This window comes from Plasmodium gonderi, assembly GCF_002157705.1.
Source record: "Plasmodium gonderi DNA, contig: Chr14, whole genome shotgun sequence".
NCBI lineage: Eukaryota > Apicomplexa > Aconoidasida > Haemosporida > Plasmodiidae > Plasmodium > Plasmodium gonderi.
The window spans coordinates 2,889,499-2,906,539 of record NW_021628939.1 but is presented as its reverse complement, the minus strand read 5'-3'; the positions used below and the strand labels follow the sequence as shown (position 1 = coordinate 2,906,539).

Genomic DNA, 17,041 nt, shown 5'->3' with positions numbered 1-17,041 from the left:
TAACCACATGCAACACATATATCTATAACATACACTCTCTTCATATGTAAGATAATGAAATGCACTGGTTTTGTGGGCATATAAAAAAAAAAAAAAAAAAGGGCCAAAATGTAACTCAAAAAGGGAAAGAACTGAAGAATTAAAGGAGCTCAAAAAGGAATTACTGTCACAATTGCCCATCTTCTGTGCGACCCCACTTTTCCACTTACATCCTGTTGTCCCAATCGCTAATATTTGTGTAGCATAAAATGATGCGATTTCCTTAGCCAGTAGCAGAACATGAAAAAGAGAAAAAGTTGCCTTATGCTGTGGAAAAATATACTGGATGGAGAAGTGAAGAGAAGAAATTATCGAAGAAATGTCATGACAACAGTTGGAGATTATAAAAAGAAAAACCGATTTGAAATATGGAAATATAGCAGTTGTGATACATACAAGGTAGATTTATCTTTTGATGAAAACTATAAAACTAGTAAAGATAAAGAATTTTTGCTCAGCAGAAGAATAAGCAAATATAAAAGCATAAAAAGTACTGATATAAAATATATTTTTTTATTTCTGCATTTTAATGAATCATGTAGTAATCATTTTATTTGCAAGACTAATCCAAGTAACCATATACCAATTCAAGTACTATCCAAACTGAACTACTTACTTTTAATAAAAAAAATATTATTAAATGATACTTCATTAAATAGGTACATAGAGTATATATATTTTAATTATGTATTGCCAAAAAGTGAAACAAACCTTACCAAATCGGATGCACCATGCAGGATTAACAAAAACAAGTTTGGTGATTCCCCCAAGGGAAGTAAATCACTAGATAAACAAGTTTCTCATCAGACTGAATATTTCTCCATATCTGATACATGGATTGATCAAGAGAAAAATGGAAAAAAGAAAAATATCTACGATGGAAATTCACACAAAGGGAAAGAAACCAGTGGGGTGAAATGGCCAAGGGAGAAAAGAATATACCAAGAGAAGAAGGGAAATTTCTGTTTAAGCAAAATAAGGGACATTTTCAAAAATGAAGAATACCAAATTGTAATACATAGTAATATAAATAACAGACTTATAAAACATATATATGTAGAAGAACTAGATAATCAAATAAAGATTCAACTGAATTACCTTTACATGTTTGATAATCAAATGATGGATAAAAAGATTCTCTTACAAATGTACACTTTTTGTGAATATTTCATAAATGAAATGGAAAACCAGACAAATGAATTTTTATTTTTCTTGGATAGATTATGCGAAAAGATGTTACACAAAATGAATTTCATAGATTCAATCTTTATTTTCTATATTCATATCAAATTTAATTACTATAATCATTTATTTTTATACATTTTAATTCAAAAAGTGGAATATTTTATGCACACTGTTTTAACAATCCTAAAGGAAAATAATGAAAAAGCTAAACAGTACATGAACAGAATAAAATATAACCAAAAATCACTTATTCTATTTTTTCACTCTTTAAGCAATTATTTTTTTTACCTCAACCAACCACAAAATGTATCTAGATATATGGACAAATTAATACATATAAAACGCCTAATTTATAGCCAATTAGGTATTACACAGGTTCTTCAAATTTTGGGAAAAAATTACGAATCATACACTCTTCTTGATTATACTTTAGCACTTTCTTCCTTCTACAAGTTAGGTATAAAAAATGACTTGATCAAAAAAATTTTACTAAATTTTGTAGATAAAAAAGTATTACTTTTAATCAACCATGATAGGAAAACTGATACTACAAATAAACTTAGTCATACAAAATCAACCATTAATCAGAAAAACATACAACAGTACACGTCACTTTTGAATATCTTTTCAAAATGGTTCATTTCTTTTGAATATACTGAAAAAGAATACAACAAAGTTATGCGAATTTTATTAATTCTTTTTGAAAATGCACTCTGGATTGTTTTGAAATTGTTTATAAGTAATAATAAGTACCATTATCCTTCGAACAACAGTGTAAAGGATTTCAACTATCTCCTCCTCAGTGGAAATTCTTCGACTGAGAGGGATGAATCTGATAGATCATTTCGTTCCAATAATAAAATTTCTATAAATGATACACTAAAGGGTTGCAAATATTTGTCGAACGAGAAGAATACTATGTCCATTAACACATTTACAACGGAACATGTGAATTATTTTACATTCATTAAGCTACTACAATTGAGGAATAGATGGAAAAAGGAAAAAAAATATGGATGGGAAGAAAATCCTTCATTAGATAAGACCAACATAGTTAATACTTTCACTGGATCCTATTGCACCAATAATTTTTACTTACATCAGATCGAAAGTGAAAAGAATAACAACTGTGAAGATGTTTACTGTGTCGAAAAAATTAGAGATAACATAAAGTTCATTGTAAACTGTCTAAATTCGACATACAAAATAGTTAATCATTTCATTGTAAATTACAGTATTAACGAATTGGGGAAAAATTTCAATAAAATTCTTATTTACAACTTTGTGAATAAAATGATTTATGAAAAAAAAAGCACCAAATATTCTTCCCCTTATTTGAATCATCTATATAGAAATATCATGAGTGAAAGCACATTGCTGAACTACACTCATGTCGGGGCAATAAACATAAACCGATTGTTTATGTGCAGTTACATAAATACTTTTGTTCTCTCTGATTTTGTGGATGTATATATAAATCGCTTGGTGAGCGAATTGGCTAGTGATGTGGTTACATCTGATTCTGTTCAGAATATGCATAGCGAGATGCAGTTCCATTCCCAACTGTTTGCAAACGCTTTGGGGGCCATCCAAAACTTGAATCTCCGAAGATATGACATTTTTGAGAACATTTCCTATTTCATCAAAAGAACCCATTTCCAAATAGATGTGGTTAATATAGGGAACATCATACACTCCTTTGCATCTATCAAAATGAGGGACGTAAAACTAATCGAGTTTCTGTTAAACCAATTTATTTGCTACACAAATGAGATGAATAAGGAAAATAACAAGGAGATAAGTGAACAGACGCTTAGTAATATCGCCATTTCTTTATTAAAACTTGATTTGCCGAATGAAAAATATAATGAAATTATTTTTAGGAATTATAAAAATGTGAAATCTGCACAAGCTCTTATAAATATTACCTTATACATTTGTTATTATAATTTTATAGACAAATTTGTGCAGGAAAAAAATTTTACTCACTTTTTTAATCAAATAAACATAACAAATATGAACAATTTTACTGTGCAAAACCAGACGCAATTACGATTAATTGCTTTTTTAACACTTCATGTTTATCATTATACTTTTGGATATAAGCATAAATGTTATGATGGCCAGAGATATATACCTTTGGATACATTTATTACACATTTGAATGAACTTCAAAAGATCACGTTAGACATACAAAGGGGTGGTAGTAACCTTTCCAATGTTTCTTTTTCCCAAGGACATGTACAAAAAATGCATAATTTTGTGACCATTTTAAACAAAAATGAAAAAATGAAGAAAAAAAAAAAGGTTTTCGTCAAATTAAATAAATTCTTTTACAAATCAAAAACTGCTTCGTTTACAACATACACGAGAGATCTCAACAGTTTCTTCTACTACAAAGACGGTTTGAAAAGAAAAAAAAAAATATATATTACCCCTTGCCACTATTCATATTGTAAGAAGCGTACCAATAAGAAAAGCAGAAAAAGCGTTGAAACGAAGAAAATTTATAACTTTCCATACTTGAGAAATGCAAAAAGAAACTTGACAAGTCCTTATTTATATCCCACAGATAGAGATAAATTTCTTATAAACATGTTCGAAATTTTTAGTTATAAACATATGAATAATAATATAACAAAAAACGCGAAACCCCTATTGAATGAGAGACATTATTTGAATCTCAATTTTGTCGCATCCTTTCCCATATTAGAAAACCATATTAAAACAACTTCCATGTTGCATAATGAGATATACGATATCATTGCCTCCTTGAACTTTGAAAAACAAATGACAAAGGAGTTGTCACACTACCCATATTATGTGGACATAGTTCTCACCTAGCATTCTGCTGGATGACTAAACAGAAACATTTCTACTTCTGTTGTATTGTCTTTTTTTGATCCAATCTGTAGAAGCACCTTACATTGTTGGGTGTTTTTTTTTTTTTTTTTTTTTTTTTTTTTTTTGCTATACAAAATTTTCCGTTTTATCGTTCTAAAACTTCCAACTATGCACAATTTGTAAAATAGTTTACAGTCCTATGTACCAAATTGCACAGCAGTTTAATTCTTCACTTCTTCCATCATGCACACAAATACACATACATAAAACATCGTATATGTTTGTGTGGATGGCAGTGGATTCAATATGATTCCTTCTTTGTAAATGGATATTAAGTTTTTACATGTAGGTGTCTAGTTATTTTACATTTAAAAAACAAACACAGGACACGTCCAAGTGGCGTATTCCAGAATTTTTTAACAAAAAAAAAGTTATGTGATCAAGTAGTGACGTGATATCCCTTTGGATTCGCTATCCTAGCACGAGTAGTGTGCACACATCAGCACATGCACGCTACAGCAACGGGTTTGGAGGTTGCAAGGGGTTCATTTTACCATTTTCCCAGGAAAGTTATCAGATTTGCTAAACATAGCATCCGATTGTGCCTTCTGGTCTTCGATATGTTTTTTGCTTAATGAAGTATTAGCAATGTTATTGGGAAAGACGTTAAAGGTAATTAAGTTGGCTGATTTATTTTGATATTCTATCATTAAGTACTGATGGAGTTGTCGCAAGTTTTCGCTTTCACACCACAACTGACGCAGCATTATTAAATTGATCATGTCCTTTTCTAATCTGCTGTATGCATAAAAGTGGAATTGATCATCAGGATTGTTACTGCATATATGACACATAACCAGATCTTTTTTCAAATCGCTTGTTTCATTATTTGTTTGTATATCCACATTCTTTTTAAATAATAAAAGTAGTTTATTCAATGTAGTTTTTCTCTTTTCATATATTAATTGAGCATACTTATCTAATTTTTCTAAACTCATATTATTCACATCTTCGTTAATATATTTTTTAATCACTTTTTCTTTATCTGCTGTATATTTTGATAACAAAATATTATTTAATATGTCTTGTGTATCTTCATAAAGGTTACTTATATTTAGTGTGTTTAAACAATTATCCAACATGTTATCTGCATTTTTTTGAAACATATTCGCATATTCTGCATTTAAGAAGCTATTTTGTTCTGTATTATTTTTGTTACACATATTACCTGTTTGTGAATTCTCATTTTTTTTACATTCTACAATGTTTACAATTTTATTGGGATCAATTTCTGCACTCCTAATCGTGTTAAAATGGTTAAAATTGTTTTGACTAAAGCCATAGTGAGGGTTCGACAATTCATTAGAATTTTTTTCATAATTATTACTATCTTTTAGTTCGCACATATCGACATGCACATCATCCAATATCTTGTCGTCCTTCACATCACTTATATTATCAAGTGAGAGAACACTGGGTACCAAATTCATTACATTCATTGATACATTATCAAACTGAATGCTTCTTGAATCTGAATTCATATTTGTTATATTTATTGACGTATCTAAATTAGATTTCTCCATGTTTATTGTATTTTCTGTCTCACTATTAATAAAAAGACTTGTACCTTTTGTACCTCTTTCCTTTATCTCAACAGTGGAACTGCTTCTACCAAGTTCATTATTATCATAATTTATTGTATTGCTTATTCCAACACTCGTACTATTTAAATATTGATTGTTTTTATTTTTACCTTTAATGTTAAATATATTTTTAGAATTTTGTCCACTTTGGGGAAAAAACTTACTTGCGTTGTCTGATGTGTTCGAAATAGCATCATAAAATATGTTATCACTTTCTCTGTTTTTGTCTCTTTCATTTACTTGTCGGACGTGAAGGCTGGAAAACTTGTCGTTTCTCCTGCCACAATTGGCTGTATTAGCAGAATTGTCCATATTAGCAGAATTGGCCATATTTGCAGAATTGACGAGGTTAGCGAAAGGAGGAGAGGCCTTGAAAAATGACTTATCCTTAAACTTCTCACGATCGTTTGAAAAATTCGTGAGCTTGCTTCCAGCACTGTGTCTGGAAATCTGCACGTCAAACCTCTTTGTTTTGCTAGAGATGGCATCACAACTACTTCTATTCTTCACTATACCCTGTTTTAGATTTTTTCTGTTTCTTAGAAACACGTTTTTGTTATTGTTATTAAGGCTACAATTCATTTCATCGAGGGAAGAAAAATCCGATGTATCTGAAAAGGTGTAACCATGTTGAATATAATTTTGCTTCTTAGAAATGCTATCATAATTTGTATTATTACTTTTAAAATTTAGAAGATTTTTTTTTTTTTTTTTTTTCTTTTGTGTTATTCTGTCTATATCATTCACTGAGTTGTATTTTATCTGATTAGATTTTGTATTTTCTTTACTTTTCATGGCATTTTTGCCGTTCCTAATTGGATTCATACTTCCATTAGCATTAATATTAGAGGTAATGGTACCTCCCTTCTCCTTTAATTCATTTGATTTGATATTCGTTTTGTTACTTGGTATGATTGTATTTGACATCATCGTAACAATTTCTACACTGGAGGAGTTGTTTAATTCTCCACTTTTGGAATCATGAATACTTATTTTTTCGTTATTATTATCTTCCTCTTCATTAGAATTCATTTTATGTTTAAAATTTTTAACTCGAGAGGAGTATCTTAATGTATTTAAAGTTTGTTCACAGGAACTAATAGTGGGAGAAACGTTTGCTATCATGATACTTTTGGATTTCCCAACGAATATATCTCTTAACACTTTTGTGAGCTCAGAGTCTCTAAAAGGAATGTGATTTTTATCAGAATCCATAGCTCTTATACATTCTTTTAATGCCAGAAGAGATCTATTTATATTTGCACCATCCGTTTGAGTTTGTTTATTTTGAGCAACGGTATCTGCTCCTCTTTCACTTCCAGCTAAATCTATAAATGCTATTTTTCCTATAGAAATATTTTTCTGTATATCTTTCAAATCGATATTTAAAATTGCATGTGATCTAGATGATTCATCATTTTGAGAATTCACTCCAATTTTTCTTAACATAACACCATCAATCATTCTTGAAATTAATTCTTCTTTAGATAAAACTCTTAAAATTTTTAAATCCTTTACAACTACTTCCTTTTTTCCATTTTCCAGAGCAGCAACCATTTTTCTTTTCTGCAATAAATCATACAATTTCCCACAATATATTTCATAAAATGATATATATATTCCCCTAGTATTGTCATTATGGTATAATGTTAAAAAATTAAATATATCTTCTGCTGCGTATTGAAATATTCCTGGTGTTTCACTTTGACCATATGGTTGTGAGCCTAACATAGTATATGTTTTTCCACTACCAGTTTGGCCATAAGCAAAACATGAACACACACAATTATTTTCAAAAATGTCTATAATTAACGGTTTTATTGTATTTACATATACTGTAAAATTGTCTACTGTTTCATCAAATACTTTATCTACAGTAAATTCATGTCTTTCCACATATTTAGTCATGTCTACTTTATATCTAGGCTCGTCTATATAAATTGTGCAATTGTCCTTAACTGTTATAATATCATTGTCTTTTCTTTTTTTTTCTGATTCACTTATTGGTCTTTTTCTAACAACAACTTTTATTTTCCCATTCATGCTTTTTCCTCTACTTTTGGATTTCTGACCCAGATTTAGGCTCTTCTGAGGATATATCTCGCTCTGCCAAAAATGAAGAAATGTCATATAAGTATGAATTTACTCGTGTCGATACAAAGGTAAGAAGTTGTACGCACACATGTGTTTACACAAAACTAAGTCAAAAAAAAGAAAAAGAAAGCTACGGTTATATTTTCTCTTTCCATTAGTCTATACATATTATGTCTAAAATCAGAACTCCCTCTAAATGATTCCTAAAGACAGGGAGTTCTCATTTTTGTCTCTCGCATTACCTTATTTTTAATCATGGATTGCCTCTTCTGCTGCAAAGTTATTTTATGCATGTTATTCAAATTTTCCAAGAAATGTAATGAATTGGTGTTACGTTACGATGGATCATCAAAAGTTAACTAGAAAAAATGAAGAAAAGGAATGACGAAAAAATGAAGAAAAAGAATGACGAAAAAATGAAGAAAAAGAATGACGAAAAAATGAAGAGAAAAAAATTCTTGAGCATACTTATTATACACTTGACGTGCTCCAAATGGTGTCAAACGAATTAGTAAAACTCCTGTCATTTGAATAATTACAATAAAGGAGTTTTTATTGCGTGCTCGTGTACGTGATAATGGTAGTGTTGCAAAGAAAAAATTCTCGAAATACTCAAAGATAAGCACGGTCCGTGTATAGGATACACACTGGCAATTGGTATGAAACCTTATAAGTTAAATGTAGGGAAACGATTCTAAGCGTTTCATAAAAAAAAAAAAAACAAAAATATAATATAAAATAAATAAAGGATGAAGAGAAGGAAGAATAATAAACGAGCAAGCAATGGGGGTGCAGACGAATAAAAGGTTCACACGTAAACTCTTGGTAAAATGTGGTATTCTATAATCCCAATCAAATTGTTAATTTCCTCTCTTGGATGGGGGCGGAGGCGGCGAAGCATTTGTGTGTGTAATTTCTTCGTGTTACAATTTTTTGCACAGTTTTTTTTTTTTTTTTTTTTTTTTTTTTTTTTTTTTGCATGTACATATAAATGTGGAAATACTACCAAACACATGTACATAAGTATGACACATTCATCTGGTCATAAAACTTACTATTTGACCTATTTTTACAAAATGATACATTTTAAAACCACTACAAATTTCTCATGAATAATCATTTCTTATATTATAAAAATTATTACGTGGATTTTCTGACATGTAATTTCTCAAATATTCTTAGGGAGAGTTTATGTATGTGGTAGGGGTAAAAGTAACTTCAAAACATGATAAAATAGGGATATGTTCGCATATACATGTCAAAAGAATGTGGTGGCTATGGTAATTAACATCTGCGTTATTTGAATAATTGATAAAACTCACGTGGTGGCACAACTTTTCACCTTCACATATTCACACACTGATATATACGTACGTGTGGGAGGTTACTACGTGTGAGTGTCTACCACATGTGACTACCACATGTGAGTGACTGCTATGTGTGCATACATAAGTATGACTACGTATTCATATATGCATTCACACAGAGTATGCAAAATGGTGAACTTCCCCCACCAACACACACATACACACACTCAAATCCTATACAGATAAGCTGAATTGGTGCAAAGGATACGCGTCCAGCGTGTGTCAGTTGGACATAACTTGCTCACTTTGGCTTTGTTCAAATAAGAATTCAATTCAATTTAATATATTATCACTTAATATACACAAGTTAAATAAATCCAATATGATGGTTCCTCCTTCTTCCCTTCATATAAATCATTTTCAGAAATGCACAACTGTTAAAAATGTACATTCGTAAATGTGACCTTTATTACACGAATGGGGGTGAATGGGAAATTTTTTATTTCTTTTGGGAAGCGCACTGGGGAAATAATTAAAAAAAAAAAAGGTGTAAAAAAATAAAGAGTAAAAATACAGAAAGAGTAAAAATACAGAAAGAGTAAAAGTACAGAAAGAGTAAAAATACATAAAGAGTAAAAATACAGAAAGAGTAAAAGTACAGAAAGAATAAAAGTACAGAAAGAATAAAAGTACAGAAAGGAAAAAATTTAAAAAAAAATGAAACTCAACAAAAAGAAAAGTAACAGGAAGAGAACGGGAAAAAAAAAATGAGATGGAAATGAAAATAAAAAAAATTATACACTTTTTTTGGAAGCGAAGGACGAAAGGCTTCAGTACCCGAAGTTAGTAAACTGAGTAAACTCGCAAAAAGAAAAAACGAAAAAGAAAAAATGAAAAAGGAAAAGGTAAAAAAAAAAAAAAAAAAAAAAAAAAAGGATTTTAATTTTGCGGAGCACCTTGTATTTATATTTTATTATTTTATCTTCTTTTTTTTTTTTCTTTTCCATTTAGAAATAAAACTTGTTACGTGTTTTTTACTCTTTACTCTTTATTCATTTTAATTGTTATTCTTTTTTTTCTTTTATTTTAAAAAATAATATGGACTTATTTAACTTGTTCACATAGACAAAGGGAAAAAAAAACTCAAGTATTATAATCTTTTTTTCAAATTGTATTCATTTTTTTTTTCCCCCTTCTTTTAAAAATATGAACTCTTTACACATTATGGTGAGATATTTTTTTATTATGCTTTTTGCTAATTGGACAAAAACAACATAAGCTCTTAACGATATATAACTCGATACAGGTATTCACATGTGTTTAAAAGTGTGTACAGGATTTCATGAAAATTGGTGATACGCACGTGTGTCCTCAACAACTTGTTGAAAGGGAGAAAGCTGTGTCTCATGTTATAAGTGTACATGTTCACAATTCTACAATTTTATATGTGCAAGTTCACAATTCTACAATTTTATATGTGTACATGTTCACAATTCTACAATTTTATATGTGCAAGTTCACAATTCTACAATTTTATATGTGTACATGTTCACAGTTCCATAATTATATGTACATGCTCATGCTTGAACATTTACACCCCAGAGAAATCGTCCAACTTGCCCTCTTCCACAGTTTCCCCGATACTCCATTAATATTCTGACTTGTCCTTTTTTTACACACCGCGTGAGCGTTTTTTCAATTTTTAAAAGAGGAAGATTTATGAAATTGCAGGTGAGGTGTGGAAAAATGGCACAGTGAAAAAGTACCAACTTGGGTACTCGCCAAAGCTTGAAAATTAAAAAAAAAAGTTCCACTCCTACGTCCACTCCTACATCCACTCCAACTTCCACTCCCATTTCCATTCCTATATTTTTTTTTTTTTTTTTTTTCCACCCAGCTGTGTTTGTCCCGTGTATGTACATATTATTTACGCATACCCCATCCAAACTCGCACACAAAAATATATACACACATGTGCACACCCAATTTAACTGTTTTTTAAAATAACATGGACCTGTACCCATTTCACCAAAAAATAAACACGCATAAGGAGGAAAGCTATGCTAATTGCATTATTCCCATGAATTTAAGGGAGCACTATAAAAATTATGAACACAAAAGTAGCCATAAAGAAATAAAACAAGTTGTGCGAAAAAATGCAAAAAGAGTACGTGATGTGGTATTGACAAGTTGGTTAATCGAACGAATGCATCCATTTGATAGTGACAAACGGGAAGATATAAATACATGTAAGAGCAATGGTGGAATGTGCGATATTTTATATGTAGATTTTGTTTACACTCAATTGATAAGACACACGTATGTGTTACTGAGTTTTCTAAAAGTGAATAAAAGGAAAAACAAAACCTTTAATTTTAACAAAATATATAAATATAAATATAATTATAAGTCATGTGAACAGAGAGAAGTAATGGAATATATGGGAAATTATGGCATCCATATCAATGCTGATGCTTTGGGTTGTTTTCAATTTTTTACATATTATATGGGGGGGAAAAAAAATAATAAAAAAATGAAAACAGATAAATGTGAAAATAAATCCAATTTTAACATGTGCATATATATACCAACAAAAAAAGAAATAGATATTTTATTTATTATTCACAAATTGTATAAATATTTTTATTTTAATTTATATGTTCCAATAACAACGGAGGAAGAAAATAAATTAATATTTTTCCCATTCGACTTGACAAATAATTTATTAATCAAAGACCACTTTGGTATATTCATTCCATACTTATATGTGCACTACAATTCAAAAGGAGAGATAAATAAGGACAAAAACTTACACCTAAATTCTTCCAATTTAGTTACTGATAACATATACAATTTTACTTTTAACGATCATGATAATATATTTTTTATTCCTCTCATTGCATATAACAAATATGGTGCTCGAATTGGCAGTGGGAAAGGTTACTACGATAGAGCACTTAAACCAGGTGATAATAAAAAAAATAACATAAAAATTTCCATATCCTTCGATATTTTTTTATATGACATTGATTTTTTAGAGAACACGGACATCATTTTGGACTATGTAATAAATGAGAAGGGTATCTATTACTTCCAGTTCTGACTATCCCATTTTTTTTTTTTTTTTATTTTTATTTTTTTTTTTTATAATCGCTTTTTTTTCCTCCCCTTGTACATGTTCGTGGTCTTTTGTTTGTTCGACATCCTTTATGTCTCTATGGAGAGAGAAGAAGAAAAAAAAGGGTGAAAATGTATAAACAAACAAAATGTGAAAGAAGTTGCAAGGACAACATGCGGAAAAAGCATCACTATGAGCGATGCACAAAGTAAACATTTTTATATTCCAGTGTGTGTACTATATGAAGACAATTTTATACCCCTCTTCAAACACTTCGCATTTTAAATCGTTATCTTCAGAATGGAAATCCAGCATATCTGCATGTCCAAATAAAAAAAAAAAAAAAAAAAAAAAAATCAAAGAAGGATATGCAACTGAACGAAGCACATATTGAACCCTTTCGTTATGAAATCCTATTTGAGACATACATTTTATTAAAAATAAAAAAAAAAAAAAAAAAAAAAAATGTGAAAAATATGAATGTTTAGCTTCATCTGAAAGTACCTGACTCACTGAAAGTGAATTTTTCTCCATTATTATTCTTCAAATGAGTAGGCAGGAAAAGGAAAAAAAAAAAAAAAAAAAAAAAATCATGTACACATGTGTGCATAAATTGGAATAATGTGCCTACAAATTCGTTATAGTGATTAAAATGTAAAGCAATAAAATATACAAATGTGAAAAAAATAAAAATAAAATATAGTAAAATAAAACAATTCGTTACCACTTTAATATGTGCAACCAACTCCTGTAAGATTCGCTCCTTGTTTTCTAAATCTTCCTCCAGTTTTTTCGCTTCTTCGATGAAAAATAAAAAAATGTGGAAAATTTTAGCAGCACATTCAGCAAAGCTATCTGTGTGTGTGTGTGTGTATGTTTGTGTGCTTATCTTAAAAAGAAAAGTGAAAACTTATTTTATTGAATAAGTTTTTTCAATTGTGTGGACGTGTGAGCATACCTTTGTTGTTCATATTCTGCTCTTCAAATGGTTCATCTTCATCTTTCTTCTTATGCTCGTTACTAAAATGGGAATAACGAAGTATAAAAAAAAAAAAAAAAAAATAAAGTATATACATATATATGCCACTGCTTACATAGGGCGTCCATTTTTACCTCATGCTTGGGATTGTTATAGAAGAATATTGGCATAAAGAAATAAGATGATAATATAAAAAAATAATAAACTTTTATATTACCCGCGTCGGTTGGCATAACTAATCAACAAGTTAAATATAGATATGTTCAAATTGAACGGATAAAATATGGAAACAATTGTCCACATTTTTTGCCTAGAATATTTGTGTTTCAATTTGTGAATATTTCTTAGTAAGGATTCAAAAAAAGCCAAATCGCAAAAGTTCGAACAATATATCGAATATGTCAAACTGAACAAATCTCGGTAAGTAAAATTTACCAATTCGGGGAATAAAATACAGTTTAATTTTTCTAAATAATCCTTTTTTTTCTTCAAAAATAAAAGTTTCGATATACTAATGTACAATAATATTTTGTCTTTTTTCCCTAACGATTTACATTCATCTAAGAATAATTCCTTTAAACAATTATTCAAAAGTAATGAACTATTCTTATCATTTATATTAACTTTATTGTACTGTATGCTCATAAGGTGAACAAACTGAGACAAGCTTGATGGAGACATTGTGGCCGTTAGCGAATTCGTATTGAGATTACAAACCTGGATAAATACTTCCTCTAAATTTTCAAATAACGTTTTACAAAAAATATTATAAGGTAAACAATTGAACATGTAATTAATTATTATATGCAATATTTCTCTTTCTACAAATGTTCGAAAATGCTTATTTCCAATTCCTTTTTTATAATTTTTTAACAATTTTTTAAGAGAACAAACTAGAGCGTTATTTGTTAAGTATATCATAAAAACGATTTGATAAGTTATCATATTTTTTATTTCTGATTCATTAGAAGAGTCATTTACATTTCCCCACTGGGTCAGCATACACGATGGAGACTCATCTTCCTCATTTTCGATGATTTTCTCATTCTTATTGGAAATATTCTTTCCTTCTGTATTCCCTTTCATCTTATACTCAAAATCGTATATATTAAAATAGTGATAAAAATGGGCATTGTTGTACGTTAAATTATTTCCCAAATCGATGGCTAGTTCGGTATTGCTTTTTCCTTCTACTTTCCTTCTGCACATGTTAGTGAAGGAAGAACTGTCTAAAGGATATTCATTCTTGTTCATCATTTTGAGTTTATTCAAAATGTCAATGTCTTTTTCTGGATCCCTGTCATTGAGTTCAATTTTTATCTTTGCTGTGTTTATTATGGATGTTAACAATTCGACATACTTACAAACATGTACTACTGACATGCGCTTTTGGCTTTTATATTTTATATACTTTAGCATGAAAATAAGTAAGAGATGTAAACTATTTGTTCTAATAGTTACTTTACTATTCAGGTAGGATACATTTAGAAGGTACATCGAAATGGTGCTTAATATGAATCTGTTTAGCTTTTTTTCAAAAAATGTGGTGACATCTTCGTCTATCTCATTATCATTAAGACAGCTATTTTTTCTCTTTTTCAAAATTCTGCAATAATAGTTAAACATATTTTTATGACACATCCAATGGAAAGATTCTTTGTTCGTATTTCCTCGTCTACATCTTGCATTAATGTCCCAACCACTTTTTCTAATGAGATTCGGTTCACCCTTTCCATGATCTCTAGTCAAGGTAATCCTCTCTGCGTTACTCTTGGAGTCGATACAACTAAAGTAAAGCAATTTATCCCTTATATTTAAGGAGGATTCTTTCGTTACTAGCCTCTCACATATAACTTGAATCAGATGATCCAATTTTTTTTCATTCAAATGTTTTTCATTTTTTTTTCTATAAGCTTTACATAAAGTATAAAGTAATAACTTTTTATTATCTCCTATATGGTTTATCAAGTTTGTGCTGCTCACGTTTTTATGTTCTAGATGTAGGGACGCTTCAAGGCTTTCATTTTCATGTCTATCCGTTTCTACTTCCCTACATTTTCTTCCGATTCTGTATGCATCTGAAAACGAGTGTTTCCTTTTTACTCTATGCCGTATAGTAATTGGCCAACTTTTGCTTAACACTGAGTGGAATAAAGCATTCATATCATCTTACTTCTTGGAAAGCTCAATATATTTCTGTATGTGCACAGTGTGTGTGGTGTGTGTGGTGTGTGTGGTGTGTGTGGTGTGTGTGGTGTGTGTGGTATGTGTAGCATGTATAGTTTTTTATGATGTGTCTCGTTTGCATAGTGTTTGTAGTGGTTCATTTTTTCTGATTCTCTTCACTAAAAAAAAAAAAAAAAAAAAAAAAAAAAAAAACTAATTTCCTTCACAGTCTATGTTTTACCTCTCATATACAGACAGGGAGACAAAGCCAACCAGCAAAAGTTTTTATATAATGTCACCACATTACTAATGATAAGTATTGTTCCATGGAAACAATCCTTTATCATTGATATATGACCAAGTGAGCAATATTTATACATGACAAATCGGTTGAACAGGTATGATGCTACTACACGTATGTTTTTTTTTTTTTTTTTCGTAAAAAAATAGGGAAAAGTTTATTGTTCCGGATTTGTATACATTTTCCAAAATATTTGTAGATGACTAATCAGTGATGATAATTAATTACAAAAAAAATTTCCTTCACCTTTCAATATGATATGGTATATGTAGGATTTGTTGTAGATGGGATGGTGTCACTTCTCCATTTGTTAATATAATGTGTGTTTGTATGTTTCTACTTTTACCGACTGTTTAACTCGTTTTACACTTTTTTTTTTTTTTTTTTTTTTTTTTTTTTTCTCCCTTTTCTTTTGTTCTTTTGTTCTCCTCACATTTATATTCTCCTCTTCTTTACATCTGGGAACAGATAGGTCACCATGTCAGCCTCTAGCTTTTTGGGGGTTCCGAAAAAAAAAAAAAAAAAAAAAAAAGCAAAAATGTGAAAAAGTCAAAGGAAATAAATGCGTATAATTGAAGAGATAAATCAAGTGAAACTACAAAATGAAGAAAATTCTGTAACAATTTCTGTATTTTTGTAATTGTTAGTATTTACTTCTTTTTTCTTTTTTTTTTTTTTTTTTCTTTTTAAATTTATACTTCCCCCCAATTGTTAAAATACTGCAGGTGGTATTGAGATGACCTGGCTTCCATACTCTTTTTTTGGGGGCACCTATAAACTTCTCATTCCATTTATATTATTATCACTACTTATTAACAAAAAATATAGATTTTGAAATATTATCAAGTCGTGTCCTTCCATCCATGTATCTTACTTTGCCGGAAATTATTTTCTCTCTTCACATTTATTGCGCTGTTTTATATATTTCACAACACCTAATCCCATTTACATAATCTTTTTCTCTCCTTTTTTTTTTTTTTGGTGTACATTGGCTGTGAACCAATATATATCTTGTAGATTAACCCCAATATTTTTTTTCTTTTCATATTAATTAGTCATTTCATGGAAACACGAAGGGAGGGATTGATAATTTATGTGTGAATTTTTCTTTTTTTTTTTTTTTTTTCCTCATTTTTTTTTTTTTTTTTTTTTGTTGCTAATAATTAGAAGAGAGTGAAAATGCAGACTACTTTTGAATTATTTTAAAATAACCTGAAGAATACCTTATAATTTTTTTCATATATATTTTTTTTATTATTTATTTTTACTTTTTTTTTTTTTTTTTTTTTTTTTTCCTCTACTTTCAATTTTGGTTAAATGATTATGGGGCGAAAGTGATATTGGAAGAAAGAGTTAAGGAAAAAA

The 17,041-nt window shown here is 29.5% G+C and overlaps 4 protein-coding genes across 4 annotated transcripts; 2 read left to right on the top strand and 2 right to left on the bottom strand.

Annotated features, from left to right (window-relative positions):
• Positions 1–279: 279 nt before the first annotated feature.
• Positions 280–4,068, top strand: PGO_146130 (hypothetical protein, conserved; the record flags this gene model as incomplete). The annotated part of the gene is made up of 1 exon (XM_028690603.1): positions 280–4,068. One exon carries the CDS (start codon positions 280–282, stop codon positions 4,066–4,068), a length of 3,789 nt encoding a protein of 1,262 aa, XP_028546404.1.
• Positions 4,069–4,613: 545 nt separating this feature from the next.
• PGO_146120 (kinesin-13) lies at positions 4,614–8,098 on the bottom strand (the record flags this gene model as incomplete). Its single annotated transcript, XM_028690602.1, has 2 exons — positions 4,614–7,817; positions 8,048–8,098. 2 exons carry the CDS (start codon positions 8,096–8,098, stop codon positions 4,614–4,616), a joined length of 3,255 nt encoding a protein of 1,084 aa, XP_028546403.1.
• Positions 8,099–11,120: 3,022 nt separating this feature from the next.
• On the top strand, positions 11,121–12,215 carry PGO_146110 (hypothetical protein, conserved; the record flags this gene model as incomplete). The annotated part of the gene is made up of 1 exon (XM_028690601.1): positions 11,121–12,215. The coding sequence occupies one exon, from the start codon at positions 11,121–11,123 to the stop codon at positions 12,213–12,215; it is 1,095 nt and encodes a 364-aa protein (XP_028546402.1).
• On the bottom strand, positions 12,216–15,372 carry PGO_146100 (hypothetical protein, conserved; the record flags this gene model as incomplete). The annotated part of the gene is made up of 6 exons (XM_028690600.1): positions 12,216–12,327; positions 12,490–12,547; positions 12,735–12,771; positions 12,955–13,028; positions 13,189–13,250; positions 13,427–15,372. The coding sequence occupies 6 exons, from the start codon at positions 15,370–15,372 to the stop codon at positions 12,216–12,218; spliced, it is 2,289 nt and encodes a 762-aa protein (XP_028546401.1).
• Positions 15,373–17,041: the final 1,669 nt, after the last annotated feature.